At 34.8% G+C, this 27839-nt stretch overlaps 2 protein-coding genes across 11 annotated transcripts; both read right to left on the minus strand.

The window, feature by feature from the left end:
• Positions 1 to 904: 904 nt before the first annotated feature.
• On the minus strand, positions 905 to 3624 carry LOC148197942 (putative disease resistance protein RGA1). The gene is given in 2 exon segments (XM_088092119.1): positions 905 to 1117; positions 1182 to 3624. Coding segments are annotated over 2 exon segments (2412 nt in total). The 5' UTR covers positions 3516 to 3624; the 3' UTR covers positions 905 to 1039.
• A 2033-nt stretch (positions 3625 to 5657) lies between these two features.
• Positions 5658 to 27834, minus strand: LOC148197943 (protein SHOOT GRAVITROPISM 6-like). 10 transcript variants are annotated; one of them, XR_015779739.1, is made up of 15 exons: positions 27632 to 27834; positions 27458 to 27548; positions 27324 to 27378; positions 21088 to 27210; positions 19446 to 19524; positions 19274 to 19337; positions 18946 to 19049; positions 18672 to 18777; positions 17572 to 17795; positions 17398 to 17488; positions 17264 to 17318; positions 17023 to 17150; positions 14869 to 16361; positions 14180 to 14279; positions 5658 to 5999 (listed from the first exon to the last, which is right to left on the minus strand). XR_015779739.1 is itself a non-coding variant. In XM_088091498.1 (10 exons), the coding sequence occupies exons 5-10, from the start codon at positions 20108 to 20110 to the stop codon at positions 17885 to 17887; spliced, it is 444 nt and encodes a 147-aa protein (XP_087947624.1). In that variant the 5' UTR covers positions 20111 to 20198; positions 20358 to 27210; positions 27324 to 27378; positions 27458 to 27548; positions 27632 to 27834; the 3' UTR covers positions 17792 to 17884. The 10 variants fall into 10 exon arrangements, 3 of the variants coding, with proteins under 3 accessions (XP_087947624.1, XP_087947621.1, XP_087947623.1); XR_015779740.1 differs by lacking the exon at positions 14869 to 16361; XR_015779743.1 differs by lacking the exons at positions 14180 to 14279; positions 14869 to 16361 and having other exon boundaries at positions 17680 to 17795.
• Between the last annotated feature and the right edge of the window lie 5 nt (positions 27835 to 27839).

Below are 27839 nucleotides of genomic sequence, written 5' to 3' on the forward strand. Positions count from 1 at the left end.
AGATTCAACTTCATTTTCAAGATTCAGTACGCGGAACATTCATATTAAATTTATAAAATTTATTTGTTTTCATGTACTAAAATAAAATATTTTATTAATTATTCTCAAAATATATAATATTAATAATCGTTATTTTATTTATATACGAATTATTTATTTTGATTAATTCAATTATGACATTTTATTAAAAATTATATAAATGACTTAAACAGTGAAAAAATAATATATTTTTTTTAAATTTTAAATTTATATATTAATTTTTTTCACGGTACAAACACTTTTAATATATATTCAAGAGTTTCTGTAATTAATGTTGTGGTTCTTGAGTATTTTATATTAATAGATTTTGGTTTTTGTCATACCTGATCATGCTGTGCTAGGTCACTATAGATCGAAAATAAGGGAGAAAAATTGCACATTGAGTTTGAGAATGTCTAAATATAAGATTAAAATCAATTTAAAATTCTTAAAAATGTTATATCTATTTGAAATTACACTAACTAATGGAAATAAAATATATAGATAACAAAACTTTTATAAGAATTATATTAAAAGATGTAGTAATACAAACTCTAACATAAAAAAGAAATAAGGTATAGTGCAAAAGTAGTAATATGTGTTTGTATTATGTAATAAGCTCGCGCATTCAGACTTTTATGTATGTCTTCTACTTTTACGTTTCACAAGTGAAGACAATATCTAACTGACTTAACTATATTAATGATGGACAAAACAGAGCAGTTGAAAAGAGCAAATATAGCACAACTATATTATGGAGGTCTCTCTAAATTGAAATGCCTTGACTAATAGCTCTAACTAATTTTCACGAGAGAAAAAGTGCAAAACCACAAAAAAGAAATAAAAATCAACATTATGAAAAACACATCCAGAAAATAAGGGGCTTCCGACTATGTCTGGCTCTTCTTCATAGGTTCTTCTTTTTCATCAATCACAATGTTCTTGATGTGTGATATTTTGGGCCAAAACTCTCCGACATTGGGTTCATACTTTTTATATAAGTTAGCACAACCTCTAATTTTCAAACTTTCAAGTGCAGTGAGGTAATGAATGTTATCTGACATAGATACCAAATTTGGACAATTTATTAAACCAAGTGCTTTGAGATCAGTCAGAGTTGTTAACCAATCTGGAAGGGTTTCAATATTGTGACAATTTGAAACAAACAAGCACTGTAAGGATTTGGCAGCTTCCTGAAGCCATTTAGGCAGGGCCACCAGCTGTGATAAACTGTTAAATCCAATAAATTTTAACTTCAGTTTGGGTCTTTCTTTTTCATGATCGCCCTTCCACAAGTCCAAGTCCAAATCACCGCAGTCTGCAACAATCAATGTTTCTAATTCAGGAAAATTTTGACCATCCAGCCACAATGACTTTAGACTCTGACAGTTCCGAACTACCAATGTTTTAAGAGCATGGAATTTCACCCCTCCAAAGACGGACTCCACATTATGGCATGAATCAATGACCAAGTATTCAAGCGATCCCAATTGTGCGATCTCGTTCAAAGGCAAAATAGTTTGCTTTGTGCTAAAGTCCAAAGAACGGAGACTGATTAGTTTTCTTAATCCTTTGGGCAATATTTCCAGCTTCTTGCATCTCTTAATTGACAACACTTGCAAACTTTGGAGCTTGCAAATAGAGTCTGGGAGTCTCTTAATGTTGAGATTTTCGCTTATGTCCAAATATCTCAAATGTTTCATCTTAGCAATGGCACGGGGCAAAGTCTTGCATGTCGAACCATGTAAATCCAAAACTCGCAAGCATTTGAACTTTGACAGACACGTATTTAGTAAAGCTTCATCCTTGGCAGCTGCTGCACCATTTGAAAACAGTACGGATCTCACAACTGCTGATTTTTTGGTGACTAAATTTCCGAACAAACTGCTTTCGGCAAAAGACAGATGACGAACATTATCTGGAATATTTTGAATTTTGAAATTCACATGTAGACACTCATCCGTAGCAACAAATAGGGCAAGATCATGCACCAAATCATGTATTCTAAACCTAAACTTAGTGCCAAAGGTTTCAAAATCTTGGAGAAAGGATCTTGACAAGAGTTCATGCAAATATTGATTTGCCACATCTTCAAGTGTCCTACTCGTTTTTGGTAGTGCAATGAGTCCAAGTGATCCCCAAATCGCAGCTATTTCATAACTAGGGAATGAATAATCCTTTGGGTAAAGGGAAAACAATGCAAAACATTGCCTCAAATAGGATGGCAAGAGATCATAACTCAGTTTAAGGGCAGGTAAAATGTCATCCTTTTTCTGAGGCAAATTCCAGATTTCACTGTCACTCACATATTCCCATTCACTGTCCTCAAATTTCGAGAATAGTAAACTACCTAATGTTCTCACTGCCAATGGAACCCCTCTGCATTTTTTCACAATTTCTCTGCCAATATTCACTAAGTGAGGATGTTTTTCTTCCTCTCCTTCTTTAAATGCCCACTTCACAAACACAGACAATGACTCCTGCTCAGAAAGACCTTCTAAAATGTGAGAGGGAACTGTACCCATCATAGAAGCAATGGAATGACTACGTGTGGTCACTACAACTTTACTTCCTGCTCCGCTTACTTGGATTAAATTCCTCAACTCAACCCATTTAACACGGTCTTCGTTCCATACGTCGTCCAATACGAGTAAGAACTTTTGACCGGAAAGTGTTCTTTTCAATTGCTTTTGCAGTTGCTCCAGATCCAACATGTTCAAATTCTGTTGGTGAGGAGGAACATCTTCATCATTGGCAGAATTGATGATTTTGATAATAAGTTGCTTAATGTCAAAGTCATCTGAAACACACACCCACATCTTCAATGGGAAGCACTCCTGGATCCTGTTGTCATTGAACACAAACTTTGCAAGCGTAGTCTTTCCCAAGCCTCCAATCCCCACAATGGGGATAACAGACAGACTTGTATCATCATCATTAGGATTCTGCTGCATCAAAAGCTCTATGATCTTTTCTTTGTCGTTTTTTCTTCCTATCACATCTGAATCACTGACACGGGAGTGTGTCATATCTCTCCGATAAACAACACGTGTGTCAACATCAATTATTTGAAGACTAAACTTATGCCTATGCGCTGCAACCTTGTCTAGTCTTTTGTTGATATATTTAATTTGTTGTGTCATCTTGTAGCGAAAAAGAAGTGGATTAGAAGTGGATAAGAAGTGACTTACCTTATCTTTGGTGTTACCATGAGCTTTGACCACTTTGTTTTGCAGTGTTTGACACTCAAATTCATCCAAAACATCTTCGGCTTCGGAGAAGACAGTTTTAAGATGAGTGAGCCATTCGCGGAGTTGATGGTTGTGATCTTGCTTTTGCTGAGCATCTAACAGAACAGCCTTGACTAAAGAGAGAGTCTTTCTAAGGTTTCGAAGATCGTGGTATAAACCCACCACTCGAGAAGCTTCTTGAAAAGCATGAGAAGCAAGCTTTGCTATGAGTGACTCTGCTATGCTGAACAGAAATAATTCGGCCATAGTTGTTTCCAGAACTACTCGACAACTAATGCCATTTGTTGCATTATTTTCAGCAGCGGCTAAAAAGAAATGAGAGGGCAAATGAGAAATATCTTGATATTAGTCTGGGCTTTTTTGCGGTTGTGTCCACAAATTTTTATAGTATACACCAGTGTAAAAAAGGTTTCCTGTTTTTTTTGACTTTTAAGGTCCTTTCCAACGTCAATGAATGAACATTAAATTAAGTTAGTGATATTTTATTGGTTGTTATATTTGAAAAATAAGATGATTATAAAAAAATTGTTAAAAATATATCTGATGTTTTATGGCGTCCAACTCAATCCTCTTCACGTGAATATCCAGAGGGTAAATATGATGTATCTATGAGCAAGTTAACATAAATTTTGTGAATACGAAGGAGTTGATTGAAATTCAAAGACTAAAAGTTAAGAAGTTAATTTTTAAGTCTAACTCAATTTCACAAAATTGATTTGTAAAATAAGATTTATATTTCATTTATATATTATAATTTGGTCTTGTCTCTAATAGATCTCGGCCTTCCAACTATGATTAATGTATGTTTGGCCTGTATTCTGATTTGTCTCATGAATCTGTTTAGATGCCATCTATCTAGGTGCTGATACACGTTTCTGTGAGAGATGGAATATGCATGAACTTTGACTGTCAATATTCATTGAACCTGTCGGTTTTGTAGGAGTAATAGTATGTTTATTACAAAATTTTGAGCTATAGCATAGAAAACGTTTAAAGGAGGAATAAATAATTGGAAGGAAATGACATAGATGTTAGAATTGGCCATGCCGTGTTGCTCCTCAAATTTTAAAATCTAGGACCACATACTCTTTACGGTACAAGTCTAATTGATATGGAGTGCAGAATTTTATTCCTTTTGGGCCATAATCCCATACTTTAGACATTCTTTTGTTCAATTATTTTAATCTATCACTGTATCTTGAATACCAGCCGTGATTTCTAACTATTTTTTTGTTTTGCTATAATAAATTTGTTATGGATCATGATCCTAGGAAATATTAACGAAGTAGGTTCAAGTTACAATGTACTGTGTTGTTTACTCAAGACTATACTTTTCAAATATTAAATGACCTTTCTTTCATTGCTTTATTCTATATTACAAGACATATAACCATCACTTTATAGTGCTGCAGTAAGCTTTTCAGTGTATTTTATCTAGATCGTGAACATTTTTTTTAACCTGCAGATTTTCTTAAATTTTTTTAAATGCTGCAGTGTTTTGTGTACTGTTGTTTGGAGTTGATGTAATGCATTATATTATACAAAATAAGAGTAGATTATGAATTATATATAAACGATCAAGTACTATAGAATATTATTTGTATATACATTAAAGTCATCAATTCTAGCTATTGATTTTCTTATATCTTATGAATTGGTGCTTCTGTTTCATTTAAGGTGCTTCTATTTCATTTAAGTGTCCTTTTTGGTTTTAATTAGTGGTTTAAAAGGGTATGGTATGAACGTTACGGTGCTGGTCATTTTATTTAAGGCTGAAATAATTTAACTACTGGGAAAATATATTTGGGGTGGGTGGGACATTCGAAGCTAGTGGTTTATTCATCTTGAAAGTCTTTCTTCCTTAATTCAGGGTGCTTGTAATTATTTCCAGCTCTTCTCCATTGTATGAGTTTTGGACTGATGCATTGAAATAGTTTATGGCTTAAGAAATAATCACATAGGATTGAGTAAATAACTAGTTACTGCACCAATAAATATGGTGAAATATATCGTCAAGAATAACTACATTTGTTGTATATAACAACTTCCATACTACACATACTCTTGATTGGATAACCACTTACTGCACCAAAAGTAATATGATCCTCTATTCTGCACCAAAACTTGTGAAATCAGCTTTTGACCTACACTTGTGTAATTTGTGTTTCCTTTGTGCAAGATGCACATAATTAATTGCTTTAGTTATTCTACTTTGCTATGATATGATTTAAGTCTTATTCAAGTGCAAGATTGGATGACCACTTACTTTTTATTAATGATTTCGTCAGTTGTACAAAACTAGTTTAATTCATAACCACATATTGCTCAAGGTATAACTATTTACTGCACCGTATTGTCAAGTTTTTTTTATATGAAAACAACATGATATAAAACTTAGAACATAACATACATTACATAACCACTTAATATAGCAACTGATCTATGAAGCTGCCTTTAGTATTTTATAAATTTTACTACAAAACACATGCATGTAAAGATGGACAATATTCCCCTGACAATAAAGATAAATCTGAAATACAAAACAGGAAATTATGAAAGTCCTAAAATTTTTCAACATTTAATGTTCTTGTTTGATCCACTGTCTTCAAGTTTTTCATTGTTGTCAACCGGTGGAATGAATTTGTTAAGGATGTCATCAATGGAACGTGTCGAAGGCTTGTTGGTAACAACTTGTAGTGATACACGTACTAACTCATCAATTGGAAGCACCTGCAAATACTGACAGTATCAGTGAAAGTTGTCAAAACAAGTTAACAACAGGAATCAAAACATGGCAATATTATTAAATTTAGATGGCCATACAAGCTATCAACAGGAATCAAAACACATAAACCAGAATCAATTGAAACAACACAACATATATACTTCCAATTTCCAATCCACAAATATAGCTCAATTATTATCTCTGCAGAACTTAAAAGCATCAAACATAAATTTAAGCAGCCCATCCTCTTGCTTCCTTTTACTCATTTCATAACTCAAAACACCTAGTAGTTATACAATGGTTATTAGTCAATTCTTACCACATCTACAAGTCTAATAAAAGTTACGCTTAACCATGTTTTAACTTTTATAATTTATGCACTATCAACACCACCTAAACACCACCACTCTTATCTTAGTACATCCTGAACTTGTTTCTATAAAAAGATTCACATACTAGATATTGAAGTAATAATTAAGAAAAAGAAGTTTAAAAATAGCACTAATGAAGTCAGGAAAGTTCAAGCCATTAGAGAAACGACCGGTGGCTCTTCCTGTTAGGTAGTCAATGCCATAAGGAGGAGCATCAGCTCCAGCTATAGTTGACAAATAATTGTTGTTGACATTATCTACAAGCGAGTCCCCAAACACTAGACTATGACCAATATCTAAACATTGACATTAGACTATGATCAATTCCACCTTCAAACCAAAATATTTAGTACAAATTTCAATAACATTGTGTGTGACAGTGTGGATGCTTTTTCATCCTTTTGAAAGCTTTAACTATTTTTAAGTATGAAATGCTTCTTATTCTGTTGAAAGCTTTAACTATTTTTCAGCCTTGGCACTGCCCATAAAACATCATCTTGAAGCTATATAAAGTAAATTCTTATTCATCATTACTCGTTATTGTTAAATTTATATTTCCCAGTTCATACATGTAATCTAATTTATAACACCACAAAACATGAAACCATTCTTCCAGGTCATAATAATCTCAAATACTAATACCCAACTACAATTCTTGTAATATTCATTATCTCCATTATCAAAAATCTTTTTTTTTAAAACAAACTATCATTCCAATCCCAAGTACAACCAAGAACATAGAAGAAATGATCATAGTGCTATCATCCAAGCAATTAAACATTCAAATCAAAGTATCTCTTCGTACCTTTTTCGATTTCTTCCCTTACTCCAAAATCATACTTTCCCTTTTCATCTTTGTCTCCCAATTCTAACATCTCCTCTCTGATATACCCCCACTCCCTCTCTCGGTGTTTCTCACTACCTCAACTACCAATAGCAGGTATTGCAAACTAAACCTAGAGTGAACTTAAAAAAAACGTACAAAGAAAATAAAATCACCAAAATTGGCATGCTCCAAAACCAGGTAGCAAAGATTTTCACGTCCATGCTGATAGAAATCTCCAATTTTACCATCATTCAAAATGTTAGCCTACTAATAACACCAATTTATCTTAAAATGTTTTTTTTGGCCAAGGTCTCTTTAAAATTCAAGAAACCACAAGATGCACATGTCCTTTAAAAATCAAATGGTCTAGCAAAATTAGGCAGATATAGTGTTTGCAATTGGGAGACATATGGCACAATCATCAAGCATTATTAATTTGTGTCAAGTTCATGGAACAAAGCTGCATTCTTGGTATCTTTATGAAGGTAAAAACCTTCCATCAACCGGTCCAGCATGTACCCTGCCCTTGGTAAAAACCTTCTATCAATAGGTCCGACATGTAAGCTGCCTTTTTATTTGTCCTCTAGTAAAGTGAATTTCGATTTTGAAAGCCTTCATCCAAATCTCCTCTTACGGATAATTTGAAACCATTCAATTTCCACCAAATTATTTGTCCATATGGACAATGAAAGAGGGAGGGACAGGTCCGACATGTAAGTTGCCTTTTTATTTGTCCTCTAGTAAAGTGAATTTCGATTTTGAAAGCCTTCATCCAAATCTCCTCTTATGGATAATTTGAAACCATTCAATTTCCACCAAATTATTTGTCCATATGGACAATGAAAGAGGGGAGGGACAGCCACATTTCAAACCTTGAATCACTATTTCTTGAACCATCTATTAGATGAAGACCGAGGAATGGTGCTTATCTATCAAAAGAAAAATTATGTCAACCAGCTTAACCTCCAATCCCCCAAAAATCACACAAACTTTTATTTTAGGAAATCATCTTTCAAATTAAAATAAACATAGTCATGGTCACCTTCATCTTCCTTACCTCTCTTAGTGCATAGCACAGTAAAACAAATCAATCGAATGTTAAGGGAACACAATTTATCAAACCTTCTAATCCTGAACTATCTTGTCTGGATCTTAAACTGATCATGGCCAATGCAGCATCATAGATAACATTCATATTACGTGCCAGTCAAATAAAGTAAATTCTAGCCAAAGTAGGCAGATATAGAATGTTTGCAATTGGGACACATATCCCACACTGTTCAAGGATTATTAATCTGTATCAAGATCACAGAACAAAGCTGCCTTCTTGTTATCTCTATGAGGGTTAGAAGCTTTGCTAATTGGTGTTACCAAAACTGTGATGGTAAAAACCTTCTATCAACAGGTCCAGCATGTAAGCTGCCTTTTTTTGTGCTCTAGTAAAGTGAATTTCGATTTTGAAAGCCTTCATTCAAATCTTCTCTCATGGATAACTTGAAACCATTCAATTTCCACCAAATTATTTGTCCATATAGACAATGAGAGGGGGGAGGGACAACCACGTTTCAAACCATGAATCACTATTTGTTCAACCATCTATTAGATGAACACCCAGTAATGATGCTTATCTATCAAAAAATATTATGTCAACCAGCTTAACATCCAATCCCCAAAAAATAAGACAAGCTTTAATTTTAGGAAATCATCTTTCAAATTAAAATAAACATAGTCATGGTCACCTTCAACTTCCTTACCTCCCTTAGTGCAAAGGTCAGTAAAATAAATAAATCGAATGTTAAGGGAACACCAATTATCAAACATTCTAATCCTCAACTCTCTTGTCTGGCTTTTAAACTGATCATGGCCAATGCAGAATCACAGATAACATCCATATTACATGCCAGTCAGATAAATTAAATTCTAGCAAAAGTAGGCCGATATAGAATGTTTGCAATAGGGACACATATGTCACACTGTTCAAGGATTATTAATCTGTGTCAAGTTCACGGAACAAAGCTGCCTTCTTGTTATCTCTAATACGGTTAGAAGGTTTGCTAATTGGTGTTACCCAAACTATGAAGGTAAAAACCTTTTATCAACAGGTCCAGCATGTAAGCTGCCTTTTTTTTGGGCACTAGTAAAAGGAATTTCGATTTTGAAAGCCTTCATCCAAATCTTCCCACATGGATAATTTGAAACCATTCAATTTCCACCAAATTATTTGTCCATACGGACAATGAGAGGGGAGGGAAAGCCACATTTCAAACCATGAAGCACTATTTGTTCAACCATCTATTAGATGAACACCCAAGAATGATGCTTATCTATCAAAATATTATGTCAACCAGCTTAACATCCAATCCCAAAAAATAAGACAAGATTTTATATTAGGAAATCATCTTTCAAATTAAAATAAACATAGTCATTGTCAGCTTCAGCTTCCTTAGCTCTCTTAGTGCAGACGACAGTAAAACAAATCAATCGAATGTTAAGGGAACACCAATTATACAACCTTCTAATCCTCAACTCTCTTGTCTGGATCTTAATCTGATCATGGCCAATGCAGCATAACAGATAACATCCATATTACATGCCAGTCAGATAAATTAAATTCTAGCAACAGTATGCAGATATAGAATTTTTGCATTTGGGACACATAAGCCACACTGTTCAAGGATTATTAATCTGTGTCAACTTCATGGAACAAGGCTGTCTTGTTATCCCTATGAGGGTTAGAAGGTTTGCTAATTGGTGTTACCAAAACTGTGAAGTTAAAAACTTTCTATCAACAGGTCGAGTGTGTAAGCTGCCTTTTTTTTTTGTGCTCTAGTAAAGTGAATTTCGATTTTGAAAGCCTTTATCCAAATCTTCTCTCATTTATAATTTGAAACCATTCAATTTCCACTAAATTATTTGTCCATATGGACAATGAGAGTTGGGAGGGACAGCCACATTTCAAATCTTGAATCACTATTTGTTTAACCATCTATTAGATGAACACCCAGGAATGATGCTTATCTATCAAAAAAATATTATGTCAACCAGCTTACCATCCAATCCCCCAAAAATAAGACAAGCTTTTATTTTAGAAAATAATCTTTCAAATTAAAATAAACATAGTCATGGTCACCTTCCGTTTCCTTACCTTTCTTAGTGTAGAGGACAGTAAAACAAATCAATCAGAATGTTAAGGGAACACAAATTATCAAACCTTCTAATCCTCAACTCCTATGTCTGGATCTTAAACTGATCATGGACAATGCAGCATCACAGATAACATCCATATTACGTGCCAGTCAGATAAATTAAATTGTAGCAAAAGTAGGCAAAATATAGAATGTTTGCAATTGGGACACATATGCCACGCTGTTCAAGGATTATTAATCTGTGTCATGTTCATGGAACAAAGCTGCCTTCTTGTTATCTCTGAGGGTTAGAAGGTTTGCTAATTGGTGTTACCCAAACTGTGAAGGTAAAAAGCTTTTATCAACAGGTCCAGCATGTAAGCTGCCTTTTTTTTGTGCTCTAGGAAAGTGAATTTCGATTTTGAAAGCCTTCATCCAAATCTTCTCACATGGATAATTTGAAACCATTCAATTTCCACCAAATTGTTTGTCCATAAGGACAATGAGAGGGGGCAGGGACAGCCACATTTCAAACCTCGAATCACTATTTGTTAAAGCATCTACTAGATGAACACCAAGGACTGATGCTTATCTATCAAAAAATATTATGTCAACCCGCTTAACATCCAATCCCCAAAAATAAGAAAAGCTTTTATGTTAGGAAATCATCTTTTAAATTAAAATAAACATAGTCATGGTCACCTTCAGCTTCCTTACCTCTCTTAGTGCAGAGTATAGTAAAACAAATCAATCGAATGTTAAGGGAACACCAATTATCAAATCTTCTAATCCTCCACTCTCTTGTCTGGATCTTAAACGGATCATGGCCAATGCATCATCACATATAACACCCATATTACGTGTCAGTCAGATAAATTAAAATCTAGCAAAAGTATGCAGATATAGAATGTTTGCAATTGGGACACATATGTCACACTGTTCAAGGACTATTAATCTGTGTCAAGATCACGGAACAAAGCTGCCCTCTTGTTATCTCTATGAGGGTTAGAAGGTTTGCTAAATGTTGTTACCCAAACTGTGATGGTAAAAACCTTCTATCAATAGGTCCATCATGTAAGCTGCCTTTTTTTTTGCTCTAGTAGAGTGAATTTCGATTTTGAAAGCCTTCATTCGAATCTTCTCTCATTGATAATATGAAACCATTCAATTTCCACCAAATTATTTGTCCATATGGACAATAATGGGAGGGGGGAAGGACAGCCACATTTCAAACCTTGAATCACTATTTGTTCAATCATCTATTAGATGATCACCCAAGAATGATGCTTATCTATCAAAAAATATTATGTCAACCAGCTTAACATCCAATCCCCCAAAAATAAGACAAGCTATTAATTTAGGAAATCATCTTTCAAATTAAAATAAACATAGTCATGGTCACCTGCAGCTTCCTTGCCTCTCGTAGTGCAGAGGACAGTAAAACAATTTTAATCAAATGTTAAGGGAACACTAATTATCAAACCTTCTAATCCTCAACTCTCTTGTCTGGATCTTAAACTGATCATGACCAATGCAGCATCACAAATAACATCCATATTACGAGCCAGTCAGATAAATTAAATTCTACCAAAACTAGGCAGATATATAGAATGGGTGCAATTGGGACACATATGCCACATTGCTCAACGATTATTAATCTGTGTCAAGTTCATGGAACAAGGCTGTCTTCTTGTTATCTCTATGAGGGCTAAAAGGTTTGCTAATTGGTGTTACCCAAACTCTGAAGGTAAAAAGCTTCTATCAACAGGTCCAGCATGTAAGCTGCTTTTTTTTGTGCTCTAGAAAAGTGAATTTCGATTTTGAACCCCTTTATCCAAATCTTACCTCATTGATAATTTGAAACCATTTAATTTCAATCAAATGTTAACGTAAAACCACTTATCAAACCTTCTAATCCTCAATTTTCTTGTCTGGATCTTAAACTGATCATGGCCAATGCGGCATCGTATATTACATCCATATTACGTGTCAGTCAGATAAATTCAAGGATTATTAATCTGTGTCAAGTTGATGGAACAAAGTTGCCTTCTTGTTATCTCTATGAGGGTTAGAAGGTTTGCTAATTGGTGTTACCCAAACTGTGAAGGTAAAAACCTTCTATCAACAGGTCCAGCCATGCTGCCTTATTTTTGTGCACTAGTAAAGTGAATTTCAATTTTGAAAGCCTCCATCTAAATCTTCCCTCATTGATAATTTGAAACCATTCAATTTCCACGAAATTATTCGTTCATATGGACAATAAGAGGGGGCAGGGAAAACAACATTTCAAACCTTGAATCACTATTTGTTTAACCATCTAATAGATGAACACCCAGGAATGATGCTTATCTATCAAAAAATATTACGTCCACCCGCTTACCATCCAATCCCCCAAAAATAAGACAAGCTTTTATTTTAGAAAATAATCTTTCAAATTAAAATAAACATAGTCATGGTCACCTTCAGCTTCCTTACCATTCTGAGTGCAGAGGACAGTAAAACAAATCAATCGAATGTGAACACAACACCAATGATCAAACCTTCAAATCCTCAACTCCTATGCCTGGATCTTAAACTGATCATGGCCAATGCAGCATTATATATTACATCCATATTACGTGTCAGTTAGATAAATTAAATTTTAGCAAAAGTAGGCAGATATAAAATGTTTGCAATTGGGACACATATGCCACACTGTTCAAGGATTATTAATCTGTCATGTTCATGGAACAAACCTGCCTTCTTGTTATCTCTGAGGGTTAGAAGGTTTGCTAATTGGTTTTACCCAAACTGTGAAGGTAAAAACCATTTATCAAAAGGTCCAACATGTAAACTACCTTCTTTTTGTGCTCTAGGAAAGTGAATTTCGATTTTGAAAGCTTTCATCCAAATCTTCTCACATGGATAATTTGAAACCATTCACTTTCCACCAAATTATTTGTCCATACGGACAATGAGAGGGGGCAGGGAGAGCCACATTTCAAACCTCGAATCACTATTTGTTCAAGGATCTATTAGATGAACACCAAGGAATGATGCTTATCTATCAAAAAATATTATGTCAACCAGCTTAACATCCAATCCCCAAAAACAAGACAAGCTTTTATGTTAGGAAATCATATTTGAAATTGAAATAAACATAGTCATGGTCACCTTGAGATTCCTTACCTTTCTTAGTGCAAAGGACAGTAAAACAAATCAATCGAATGTGAAGGGAACACCAATGATCAAAGCTTATAATCCTCAACTCCTATGTCTGGATCTTAAACTGATCATGGCCAATGCAACATCACAGATAACATCCATATTACGTGCCAGTCAGTAAAATTAAATTCTAGCAAAAGTAGGCAGATATAGAATGTTTGCAATTGGGACACATATGCCACACTGTTCAAGGATTATTAATCTGTGTCATGTTCATGGAACAAAGCTGCCTTCTTGTTATCTCTATGAGGGTTAGAAGGTTTGCTAATTGGTGTTACCCAAACTGTCAAGGTAAAAAGCTTTTATCAACAGGTCCAGCATGTAAGCTGCCTTTTTTTTCTGCTCTAGGAAAGTGAATTTCGATTTTGAAACCTTCATCCAAATCTTCTCACATGGATAATTTGAAACCATTCAATTTCCACAAAATTGATTGTCCATACGGACAATGAGAGGGGCAGGGACAGCCACATTTCAAACCTCGAATCACTATTTGTTCAAGGATCTATTAGATGAACACCAAGGAATGATGCTTATCTATCAAAAAATATTATGTCAACCAGCTTAACATCCAATCCCCAAAAATAAGACAAGCTTTTATGTTAGGAAATCATATTTGAAATTAAAATAAACATAGTCATGGTCACCTTCACCTTCCTTACCTCACTTAGTGCACAGGACAGTAAAACAAATCGATCGGATGTTAAGGGAACACCAATGATCAAACCTTCTAATCCTCCACTCTCTTGTCTGGATCTTAAACTGATCATGGCCAATGCAGCATCACAGATAAAATGCATATTACGTGTCAGTCAGATAAATTAAAATCTAGCAACAGTATGCAGATATAGAATGTTTGCAATTGGGAGACATATGCCACACTATTCAAGGATTATTAATCTGTGTCAAGATCATGGAACAAAGCTGTCTTCTTGTTATGTCTATGAGGGTTAGAAAATTGGTGTTACCAAAACTGTGATGGTAAAAACCTTCTATCAACAGGTCCAGCATGTAAGCTGCCTTTTTTTTGTGCTCTAGGAAAGTGAATTTCGATTTTGAAATCCTTCATCCAAATCTTCTCACATGGATAATTTGAAACCATTCAATTTCCACCAAATTATTTGTTCATATGGACAATGAGAGGGGGATGGACAACCACCTTTCAAACCATGAATAACTATATGTTTAACCATCTATTTGATGAACACCCAGGAATGATGCTTATCTATCAAAAAATATTATGTCCACCAGCTTACCATCCAATCCCCAAAAAATAAGACAAGCTTTTATTTTAGAAAATAATCTTTACAATTAAAATAAACATAGTCATGGTCACCTTGAGATTCCTTACCTTTCTTAGTGCAGAGGACAGTAAAACAAATCAATCGAATGTGAACGGAACACCAATGATCAAACCTTCTAATCCTCAACTCCTATGTCTGGATCTTAAACTGATCATTGCCAATGCAGCATCACAGATAACATCCATATTACGTGCCAGTCAGATAAATTAAATTCTAGCAAAAGTAGGCAGATATAGAATGTTTGCAATTGGGACACATATGTCACGCTGTTCAAGGATTATTAATCTGTGTCATGTTCATGGAACAAAGCTGCCTTCTTGATATCTCTATGAGGGTTAGAAGGTTTGCTAATTGGTGTTACCCAAACTGTGAAGGTAAAAAGCTTTTATCAACAGGTCCAGCATGTAAGCTGCCTTTTTTTTGTGCTCTAGGAAAGTGAATTTCGATTTTGAAAGCCTTCATCCAAATCTTCTCACATGGATAATTTGAAACCATTCAATTTCCACCAAATTGTTTGTCCATAAGGACAATGAGAGGGGGGAGGGACAGCCACATTTCAAACCTCGAATCACTATTTGTTCAAGCATCTACTAGATGAACACCAAGGAATGATGCTTATCTATCAAAAAATATTATGTCAACCAGCTTAACATCCAATCCCCAAAAATAAGACAAGCTTTTATGTTAGGAAATCATATTTGAAATTAAAATAAACATAGTCATGGTCACCTTCAGGTTCCTTACCTCTCTTAGTGCACAAGACAGTAAAACAAATCAAATGAATGTTAAGGGAACACCAATTATCAAACCTTCTAATCCTCCACTCTCTTGTCTGGATCTTAGACTGATCATGGCCAATGCAGCATCACAGATAACATCCATATTACGTGTCAGTCAGATAAATTAAAATCTAGCAACAGTATGCAGATATAGAATGTTTGCAATTGGGACACATATGCCACACTGTTCAAGGATTATTAATCTGTGTCAAGATCATGGATTAAAGCTGCCTTCTTGTTATCTCTCTGAGGGTTAGAAGGTTTGCTAATTGGTGTTACCAAAACTGTGATGGTAAAAACCTTCTATCAATAGGTCCAGCATGTAAGCTGCCTTTTTTTTGTGCTCTAGTAAAGTGAATTTCGATTTTGAAAGCCTTCATTCAATTTCTCTCATTGATAATTTGAAACCATTCAATTTCCACCAAATTATTTGTCCATATGGACAATGAGAGCGGGGAGGGACAACCACATTTCAAACCTTTAATCACTATTTGATCAACCATCTATTAGATGAACACCCAAGAATGATGCTTATCTATCAAAAAATATTATGTCAACCAGCTTAACATCCAAAATCCCAAAAATAAGACAAGCTTTTATTTTAGGAAATCATATTTGAAATTAAAATAAACATAGTCATGGTCACCTTCAGCTTCCTTACCTCTCTTAGTGCACAGGACAGTAAAACAAATCAATCGAATGTTAAGGGAACACCAATTATCAAACCTTCTAATCCTCCACTCTCTTGTCTGGATCTTAAACTGATCATGGCCAATGCAGCATCACAGATAACATCCATATTACGTGTCAGTCAGACAAATTAAAATCTAGCAACAATATGCAGATATGGAATGTTTGCAATTGGGACACATATGCCACACTGTTCAAGGATTATTAATCTGTGTCAAGCTCATGGAACAAAGCTGCCTTCTTGTTATCTCTATGAGGGTTAGAAAGTTTGCTAATTGGTGTTACCCAAACTGTGAAGGTAAAAACCTTTTACCAACCGGTCCAGCATGTAAGCTGCCTTTTTTTTGTGCTCTAGTAAAGTGAATTTCGATTTTGAAAGCCTTCATCCAAATCTTCTCTCATTGATAATTTGAAACCATTCAATTTCCACCAAATCATTTGTCCATATGGACAATGAAAGGGGGGAGGGAAAGCCACATTTCAAAACTTGAATCACTATTTGTTCAACCGTCTGTTAGATGAACACCCAGGAATGATGCTTATCTATCAAAAAATATTATGTCAACCAGCTTAACATCCAATCCCCCAAAAACCAAACAAGCTTTTATTTTAGGAAAACATCTTTCAAATTATAATAAACATAGTCATGGTCACCTTAAGCTTCCTTACCTCTCTTACTATCACTACTGCAGCTAGCTACTCACTTCTGCAAGAAAATAGAAAACAAAGCACCTTAGGGGATATAAGCTCAGCGGTAGCAATCTTAGCTAGATTCGCCATGAAAGCAGAATCAAGTCTCTTGTGTCAAGAGACCGAACGCCGAATGCCATCACTTGGAAAACTCCAGCCATGTTCCCAAACTGCTGAAAGACCAGAAAAGAGAATTAAAATAAATTAAAGAAAGGAATAATCGAGTAAAACCTAAGCAACGAATGCAAAACAAGATAGAGAGAAAGATAGAGTAAAAATGCACCTCACGTCCACCACGCGACAGGACGGCACAGCATTCAAAAACACAAAGAGAATTCCTGAGAAAGACACAAAGAATTGTGAGGATGAAATAGGAGACGAAATTGAAGAAACGCAACGAAAAAAAGAAGTGATTACAGTGGGGCAATGTTATTGAGAGAGGACATGGAGGCCTCTCTGTCGGAGGAAGAGCCATCGGCGAGCATGGAGAGAAGAACATGCACAGCCTCTGCAAGAAAGAGATTAATTGATGATTGATTGAGATTAAAAGAAGTGTGAACGAATGTTCGGAGAAGGAGAAGGAGAACGTACTGGATGCGGGAGTCGAAGTTGAGGAAGCCATGGAATTGGAAGGGTCGACAATCGCGAATGCGAGAGCAACATATATACAGAGAGGAGTGGTATGGTGTGGAGACGTACCTCTAGACGGCAGGACACAGACAATGCTGCGCTGGTTATGTCATGCCTTCCGGAAATTAAATATAGTACTCCTCTCTTCCTTTTCCCATTTAATATTATGGGTTCCGTCCCATCAACTATCAACACAAGAACATTTCTTTACTTCTTTTGTTAGAATTTAAGATGCACTCCTCCTCTTCCCGCCAAAAACAAAATTTTCTAACAGCTAAAATGATTGGAAACTGTCTTTTAACGGCACAACAACCTATGTTACAATTAATTACAATTAATAATAATGTTTATAACATCTTTATTTTAATCAATTTTAAATAATTATGACAAAAATATTTATACTCAAAACCAATCAAAAGTTATTGTTAATATCAATTTAAAACAACTTTCATAAATCTAAAACCTATTATAGATAATAATTTGTAATTAAATAATAATGAATTTGAATATTCAACACTTATTTACTCAAAAATTCTCTTTATAACTAACTTTCTTTAAAGTAAACCAAGAAACTCAGGATACATGTTTTTTTTTCCCAACCGTGTAAGTCAATAAATTTATTATTTGTGAAAATTTGTAATTACATGTCAAAAAGCAATAATATATTATTTATTTTTAACTTTTTGTTTTTGAAAGTGCTGATTTATATGATATTTTTAAATAAAATAGAGAGAGGAGTGTTATTCATAAGATTTTTCAATCATTCAAAATACCCTAAATCTCAATGAAAAACATTCAAAATAAAATTAATAACATTTCTTTCGGTTCAAAAGCTTTTACAGTGTTATATCAGAAACTCGAGTAAAACCCTAAATTTTTCCCTTGTAAACAATGAAACCCTAAATTTATTTTCTTTCCCCATACTACTACAAAATAAAAAAGGAAAGGTAAAAATTAAATATGAAACAAATTATATACAAATTAATGATATGAAACAAATTAAATACAAATTTCTAACATACCATGAAACGTTTTAAACAAGAACATTATAGTATTCATACCTCAAAATCAAGCATAGGAGGACCACTTTCGGACAACAAAGAGGCATTTAGCAGATTGTGGAGACTGCATGTACCCAAAAAAGCTATATCTTGATCTTTTTTATACCTGACATAAATAGATATGAATGTGAATCCATCTGATAATACTAGTTGATATTTTAAGTGTCTTCATATTTTAATCTAGTGAGAAATCACACATTAAATAGAAAAGAAAACGAATTAAATATGCACAATACATAACTAAAATATAAAATGCTTTAAAGACCATACTTACAAGTCCAATATTGTAGGGATAAGCCCTGGTAGGGCAGTCTTTAACTGTGCCCGTGTTATGAGACCTACCATCTGCCCCAGTGCTTCTACAGATGCCACACGAACCTAAAACGAAATAAGTTTAAATAAGAAAAAGATCAAAAACAATCAAGTAAAAAAGTCATAAATTATACACTAAAATACTCATCTATGTTCATCAACCACACAAACAGAACATGTTCAGAAACTTAACTTTTATAGATGTATCAGCAAAAAAGGATCCAGAAAATTATAAAGACTCCTATAAGGAGCAGAATGCAAGAACAAAAGTAAAGAAAAATAGTAGTGACCTTAAGGTCTCTTGAAGCTGCCCAAACTCTCAACAAAAGCTCAAAAGCTGAAATTAGAAATGACCTGCACTACATAAAGAATTAGAGATATTTCTCACCTGCAGATAAGAAATAAAGGGAACAAGATGTGTTGAATCAGAAAATAAACAAGAAGACTGTATATTGATCTCACATGACATCAGCATCTTGAGGAAAATGTGAAGGAAAGTCTATACTATATTGCCAAGACGCTTGACACCAACACTTAAATGCTGAAAAAAAATTATAAATTATGAGTTAACTGGATCAGATTACCAGTAACAATAACATCTTTGAGCAATGTTAGCCAAATTTCATCCTCCCCCGTTCACCTACCATAAAAAAATGAAAGCTCAACACAAAAGGATCATAAATTTTAAAAATTTATATTTTAAAACAATTTAAAAATATTTCAATGATGTATCGGCCATAATATAACACATTACCAACTAAACCTAGAGTGAACTTTAGAAAAACGTACAAAGAAAATAAAATCACCAAAATTGGCATGCTCCAAAACCAGGTAGCCAAGATTTTCACGTCCATGCTGATAGAAATCTCCAATTTTAACATCCATTCAAAATGTTAGCCTACTAATAACACCAATTTATCTTACAATGTTTTCCTTTGGCCAATGTCTCTTTAAAATTCCAGAAACCAAAAGATCCACATGTCCTTTAAAAATCAAATGGTCTAAAACTACAAAAGTTCCAACAAACCTTGCCAAATGAATCAAAATCCCAAACTCAAACCATCATACAACTTACAACTTCTCTTTAGCTCCTTCCTCGTTAACTTCTGAATTCTAGCAGTAATCATGATTTCTCACATGAGTCAAATAACCAGTTCGGACACCATAGGCCTAGCCATAAACATTTTCTTTGATAGAAATGTTCTTTAATACCTTCTGTACCAACCAACAATATAAGAATGATATAAACATAGACAAAGAATAAATTAGCCCTCCTTATTCCTTAATTTTGTTAGTTCCAACTATGTATGTAGTAACACTTTTGAAGTTCATAGTGATCATATTGACCAAACTCCAGCTTATGCACTGACTTACTTTAATCATCTGACGACAGCTGGCATCAGTGTGTCTAAAATCATCAACAGGTCCAGCATGTGATGCCTTTTTTTCCGGGTCCTCTAGTAAAGTGAATTTCAATTTTGACAACCTTCATCCAAATCTTCTCTCCGGGCAAATTTGAAACCATTCAATTTCCAGCAAATTATTTGTCCATGTGGAAAATAAATTGGGGGAGGGACAGCTTCATTTCGAACCTTGAATCACTTTTTGTTCAACCATCTATTAAATGAAGACACAGGAATTATGCTTATCTCTCAAAAAAAATTATGTCAACAAGCTTAACATCCAATCCCACAAAAATCAGACAAGCTATTTTTTTTAGGAAATCATCTTTCAAATTAAAATCAAAATAGTCACGGTCACCTTAAGCTTCCTTATCATCTATTAAATCATCTAACAAATTAAAATCACACAATAAAACAAATCAATCAAATGTGAACATAACACCAATTATCAACCCTTCTAATCCTCAACATTCTTGTCTGGATCTTATATTGACCATGGTCAATGCAGCATCAAAGATAACATCCATATTACGTGCCAGTCAGCTAAATTAATTTCTAGCAAAATTAGGCAGATATAGTGTTTGCAATTGGGAGACATATGCCACAATCATCAAGCATTATTAATTTGTGTCAAGTTCATGGAACAAAGCTGCGTTCTTGGTATCTTTATGAGGGTTAGAAGGATTGGTAACTGGTCTTACCCAAATTGTGAAGGTAAAAACCTTCCATCAACCGGTCCAGCATGTGAATTTCAATTTTGACAAGTTTCATCCATATCTTCCCTCATGACAAACATGAAACCATTCCATTACAAGCAAATTATTTGTCCAAGTGGAAAATGAAAGGGGGGAGGGACAACTACATTTCAAACCTTGAATCACTATTTTTTTCAACCATCTATTAGATGAAAACCCAGGAATGGTGCCTATAAATCAAAAAAATATTATGTCAACCAGCTTAACATCCAATCCTCCAAATATCAAAAAAGCTTTTATTTTAGGAAATCATCTTTCAAATTAAAATAAACATAGTCAAGGTCACCTTAGGCTTCCTTACCTCTCTTACTGCAAAGGACAGTAAAACATATCAATCAAATGTTAAGGCAACACCAATTATCAAACCTACTAATCCTCGACTGTCTTGTCTGGATAAAAAATTGACCATGGCCAATGCAGCAACACAGATAACATCCATATTAAGTGCCAGTCAGATAAATTAAATTCTAGCAAAAGTAGGCAGATATAGAATGTTTGCAATTGGGACACATGCCACACTGTTCGAGGATTATTAATCTGTGTCAAGTTCATGGAACAAAACTGCCTTCTTGTTATCTTTATGAGGGTTAGAAGGTTTGCTAATTGGTGTTACCCAAACATTGAAGGTAAAAACCATCTATCAACATGTCCAGCATGTAAGCTGCCTTTTTTTTTTCCTCTAGTAAAGTGAATTTCGATTTTGAAAGCCTTCATCGAAATCTTCTCTCATGGATAATTTGAAACAATTCAATTTACACCAAATTATTTGTCCATATGGACAATGAAAGGGGGAGGGACAGCCACATTTCAAACCTTGGATCACACTATTTGTTGAACCATCTATTAGATGAAGATCGAGGAATGGTGCTTATCTATCAAAAGAAAAACTATGTCAACCAGCTTAACATCCAATCCCCAAAAATAAGACAAGCTTTTAATTTAGGAAATCATCTTTCAAATTAAAATAAACATAGTCATGGTCACCTTAAGCTTCCTTACCTCTCTTAGTGCAGAGGACAGTAAAACAAATCAATCGAATGTTAAGGGAACACCAATTATCAAACCTACTAATCCTCGACACTCTTGTCTGGATCAACAATTGACCATGGCAAATCCAGCAACACAGATAACATCCATATTAAGTCAGTCAGATAAATTAAATTCTAGCAAAACTAGGCAGATATAGAAGGTTTGCAATTGGGAGACATATGCCACACTGATCGAGGATTATTTATGTGTCAAGTTCATGGAACAAAGTTGCCTTCTTGTTATCTCTATGAGGGTTAGAAGGTTTGCTAATTGGTGTTACCCAAACTGTGAAGGTAAAAACCTTCTATCAACCGGTCCAACATGTAAGCTGCCTTTTATTTTGTTCTCTAAGATTTTGAAAGCCTTAACCCAAATCTTCTCTCAGGGATAATATGAAACCATTCAATTTCCACCAAATTATTTGTCCATATGGACAATAATGGGAGGGGGGAGGGACAGCCACATTTCAAACCTTGAATCACTATTTGATCAACCATTTATAAGATGAACACCCAAGAATGATGCTTATCTATCAAAAAATATTATGTCAACCAGCCTAACATCCAATCCCCCAAAAATAAGACAAGCTTTTATTTTTGGAAATCATGTTTCAAATTAAAATAAACATTGTCATGGTCAACTTCAGCTTCCTTACCTCTCTTAGTGCAGAGGACAGTAAAACCAATCAATAGAGTGTTAAGGGAAAACCAATTATCAAACCTTCTAATCCTCAATTTTCTTGTCTGGATCTTAAACTGATCATCGCCAATGCAGCATCACAAATAACATGCATATTACATGCCAGTCAGATAAATTAAATTCTAGCAAAAGTAGGGCGATATAAAATGTTTCCAATTGGGACAAATGCCTCACTGTTCAATGATTATTAATCTGTGTCGAGTTGATGGAACAAAGTTGCCTTCTTGTTATCTCTATGAGGGTTAGAAGGTTTGGTAATTGGTGTTACCCAAACTGTGAAGGTAAAAACCTTCTATCAACAGGTCCAGCCATGCTGCCTTTTTTTTGTGCTCTAGTAAAGTAAATTTTGATTTTGAAAGCCTTCATCTAAATCTATCCTCATTGATAATTTGAAACCATTCAATTTCCACCAAATTATTTGTTCATATGGACAATGAGAGGGGGAGGGACAACCACCTTTCAAACCATGAATAACTATTTGTTTAACCATCTATTTGATGAACACCCATGAATGATGCTTATCTATCAAAAAATATTATGTCCACCAGCTTACCATCCAATCCCCCAAAAATAAGACAAGCTTTTGTTTTAGAAAATAATCTTTACAATTAAAATAAACATAGTCATGGTCACCTTGAGATTCCTTACCTTTCTTAGTGCAGAGGACAATAAAACAAATCAATCGAATGTGAACGGAACACCAATGATCAAACCTTCTAATCCTCAACTCCTATGTCTGGATCTTAAACTGATCATTGCCAATGCAGCATCACAGATAACATCCATATTACGTGCCAGTCAGATAAATTAAATTCTAGCAAAAGTAGGCAGATATAGAATGTTTGCAATTGGGACACATATGCCACACTGTTCAAGGATTATTAATCTGTGTCATGTTCATGGAACAAAGCTGCCTTCTTGTTATCTCTATGAGGGTTAGAAGGTTTGCTAATTGGTGTTACCCAAACTGTGAAGGTAAAAAGCTTTTATCAACAGGTCCAGCATGTAAGCTGCCTTTTTTTTGTGCTCTAGGAAACTGAATTTCGATTTTGAAAGCCTTCATCCAAATCTTCTCACATGGATAATTTGAAACCATTCAATTTCCACCAAATTGTTTGTCCATAAGGACAATGAGAGGGAGGAGGGACAACCACATTTCAAACCTCGAATCACTATTTGTTCAAGCATCTACTAGATGAACACCAAGGAATGATGCTTATCTATCAAAAAATATTATGTCAACCAGCTTAACATCCAATCCCCAAAAATAAGAAAAGCTTTTATGTTAGGAAAACATCTTTTAAATTAAAATAAACATAGTCATGCTCACCTTCAGCTTCCTTACCTCTCTTAGTGCAGAGTATAGTAAAACAAATCAATCGAATGTTAAGGGAACACCAATTATACAACCTTCTAATCCACAACTCTCTTGTCTGGATCTTAATCTGATCATGGCCAATGCAGCATAACAGATAACATCCATATTACATGCCAGTCAGATAAATTAAATTCTAGCAACAGTATGCAGATATAGAATTTTTGCATTTGGGACACATAAGCCACACTGTTCAAGGATTATTAATCTGTGTCAACTTCATGGAACAAGGCTGTCTTGTTATCTCTATGAGGGTTAGAAGGTTTGCTAATTGGTGTTACCAAAACTGTGAAGTTAAAAACCTTCTATCAACCGGTCGAGTATGTAAGCTGCCTTTTTTTCTGTGCTCTAGTAAAGTGAATTTCGATTTTGAAAGCCTTTATCCAAATCTTCTCTCCTTTATAATTTGAAACCATTCAATTTCCACAAAATTATTTGTCCATATGGACAATGAGAGTTGGGACGGACAGCAACATTTCAAATCTTGAATTACTATTTGTTTAACCATCTATTAGATGACACCCAGGAATGATGCTTATCTATCAAAAAATATTTTGTCAACCAGCTTACCATCCAATCCCCCAAAAATAAGACAAGCTTTTATTTTAGAAAATAATCTTTCAAATTAAAATAATCTTTCAAATTAAAATAAACATAGTCATGGTCACCTTCCGCTTCCTTACCTTTCTTAGTGCAGAGGACAGTAAAACAAATCAATCACAATGTTAAGGGAACACCAATTATCAAACCTTCTAATCCTCAACTCCTATGTCTGGATCTTAAACTGATCATGGCCAATGCAGCATCACAAATAACATCTATATTACGTGCCAATAAGATAAATTAAATTCTAGCAAAAGTAGGCAGATATAGAATGTTTGCAATTGGGACACATATGTCACGCTGTTCAAGGATTATTAATCTGTGTCATGTTCATGGAACAAAGCTGCCTTCTTGATATCTCTATGAGGGTTAGAAGGTTTGCTAATTGGTGTTACCCAAACTGTGAAGGTAAAAAGCTTTTATCAACAGGTCCAGCATGTAAGCTGCCTTTTTTTTGTGCTCTAGGAAAGTGAATTTCGATTTTGAAAGCCTTCATCCAAATCTTCTCACATGGATAATTTGAAACCATTCAATTTCCACCAAATTGTTTGTCCATAAGGACAATGAGAGGGGGGAGGGACAGCCACATTTCAAACCTCGAATCACTATTTGTTCAAGCATCTACTAGATGAACACCAAGGAATGATGCTTATCTATCAAAAAATATTATGTCAACCAGCTTAACATCCAATCCCCAAAAATAAGACAAGCTTTTATGTTAGGAAATCATATTTGAAATTAAAATAAACATAGTCATGGTCACCTTCAGGTTCCTTACCTCTCTTAGTGCACAAGACAGTAAAACAAATCAAATGAATGTTAAGGGAACACCAATTATCAAACCTTCTAATCCTCCACTCTCTTGTCTGGATCTTAGACTGATCATGGCCAATGCAGCATCACAGATAACATCCATATTACGTGTCAGTCAGATAAATTAAAATCTAGCAACAGTATGCAGATATAGAATGTTTGCAATTGGGACACATATGCCACACTGTTCAAGGATTATTAATCTGTGTCAAGATCATGGATTAAAGCTGCCTTCTTGTTATCTCTCTGAGGGTTAGAAGGTTTGCTAATTGGTGTTACCAAAACTGTGATGGTAAAAACCTTCTATCAATAGGTCCAGCATGTAAGCTGCCTTTTTTTTGTGCTCTAGTAAAGTGAATTTCGATTTTGAAAGCCTTCATTCAATTTCTCTCATTGATAATTTGAAACCATTCAATTTCCACCAAATTATTTGTCCATATGGACAATGAGAGCGGGGAGGGACAACCACATTTCAAACCTTTAATCACTATTTGATCAACCATCTATTAGATGAACACCCAAGAATGATGCTTATCTATCAAAAAATATTATGTCAACCAGCTTAACATCCAAAATCCCAAAAATAAGACAAGCTTTTATTTTAGGAAATCATATTTGAAATTAAAATAAACATAGTCATGGTCACCTTCAGCTTTTTTACCTCTCTTAGTGCACAGGACAGTAAAACAAATCAATCGAATGTTAAGGGAACACCAATTATCAAACCTTCTAATCCTCCACTCTCTTGTCTGGATCTTAAACTGATCATGGCCAATGCAGCATCACAGATAACATCCATATTACGTGTCAGTCAGACAAATTAAAATCTAGCAACAATATGCAGATATGGAATGTTTGCAATTGGGACACATATGCCACACTGTTCAAGGATTATTAATCTGTGTCAAGCTCATGGAACAAAGCTGCCTTCTTGTTATCTCTATGAGGGTTAGAAAGTTTGCTAATTGGTGTTACCCAAACTGTGAAGGTAAAAACCTTTTACCAACCGGTCCAGCATGTAAGCTGCCTTTTTTTTGTGCTCTAGTAAAGTGAATTTCGATTTTGAAAGCCTTCATCCAAATCTTCTCTCATTGATAATTTGAAACCATTCAATTTCCACCAAATCATTTGTCCATATGGACAATGAAAGGGGGGAGGGAAAGCCACATTTCAAACCTTGAATCACTATTTGTTCAACCGTCTGTTAGATGAACACCCAGGAATGATGCTTATCTATCAAAAAATATTATGTCAACCAGCTTAACATCCAATCCCCCAAAAACCAAACAAGCTTTTATTTTAGGAAAACATCTTTCAAATTATAATAAACATAGTCATGGTCACCTTAAGCTTCCTTACCTCTCTTACTATCACTACTGCAGCTAGCTACTCACTTCTGCAAGAAAATAGAAAACAAAGCACCTTAGGGGATATAAGCTCAGCGGTAGCAATCTTAGCTAGATTCGCCATGAAAGCAGAATCAAGTCTCTTGTGTCAAGAGACCGAACGCCGAATGCCATCACTTGGAAAACTCCAGCCATGTTCCCAAACTGCTGAAAGACCAGAAAAGAGAATTAAAATAAATTAAAGAAAGGAATAATCGAGTAAAACCTAAGCAACGAATGCAAAACAAGATAGAGAGAAAGATAGAGTAAAAATGCACCTCACGTCCACCACGCGACAGGACGGCACAGCATTCAAAAACACAAAGAGAATTCCTGAGAAAGACACAAAGAATTGTGAGGATGAAATAGGAGACGAAATTGAAGAAACGCAACGAAAAAAAGAAGTGATTACAGTGGGGCAATGTTCTTGAGAGAGGACATGGAGGCCTCTCTGTCGGAGGAAGAGCCATCGGCGAGCATGGAGAGAAGAACATGCACAGCCTCTGCAAGAAAGAGATTAATTGATGATTGATTGAGATTAAAAGAAGTGTGAACGAATGTTCGGAGAAGGAGAAGGAGAACGTACTGGATGCGGGAGTCGAAGTTGAGGAAGCCATGGAATTGGAAGGGTCGACAATCGCGAATGCGAGAGCAACATATATACAGAGAGGAGTGGTATGGTGTGGAGACGTACCTCTAGACGGCAGGACACAGACAATGCTGCGCTGGTTATGTCATGCCTTCCGGAAATTAAATATAGTACTCCTCTCTTCCTTTTCCCATTTAATATTATG

This window comes from Vigna umbellata, chromosome 5 (genome assembly GCF_029865625.1).
Source record: "Vigna umbellata cultivar VRB3 chromosome 5, Vumbellata_1.0, whole genome shotgun sequence".
Lineage (NCBI taxonomy): Eukaryota > Viridiplantae > Streptophyta > Magnoliopsida > Fabales > Fabaceae > Vigna > Vigna umbellata.

Coding starts and splice junctions, on each gene's coding strand:
- LOC148197943 (XM_088091495.1), bottom strand. CDS start 21,157: ATGAAACTTGTCAAAATTGAAATTCACATGCTGGACCGGTTGATGGAA. Junction 19,338..19,445: donor CCTCAAGATGCTGATGTCAT/GTGAGATCAATA, acceptor TATGTAGTGCAG/GTCATTTCTAATTTCAGCTT. Junction 17,924..18,671: donor CTCCTATGCTTGATTTTGAG/GTATGAATACTA, acceptor ATTGTAACATAG/GTTGTTGTGCCGTTAAAAGA.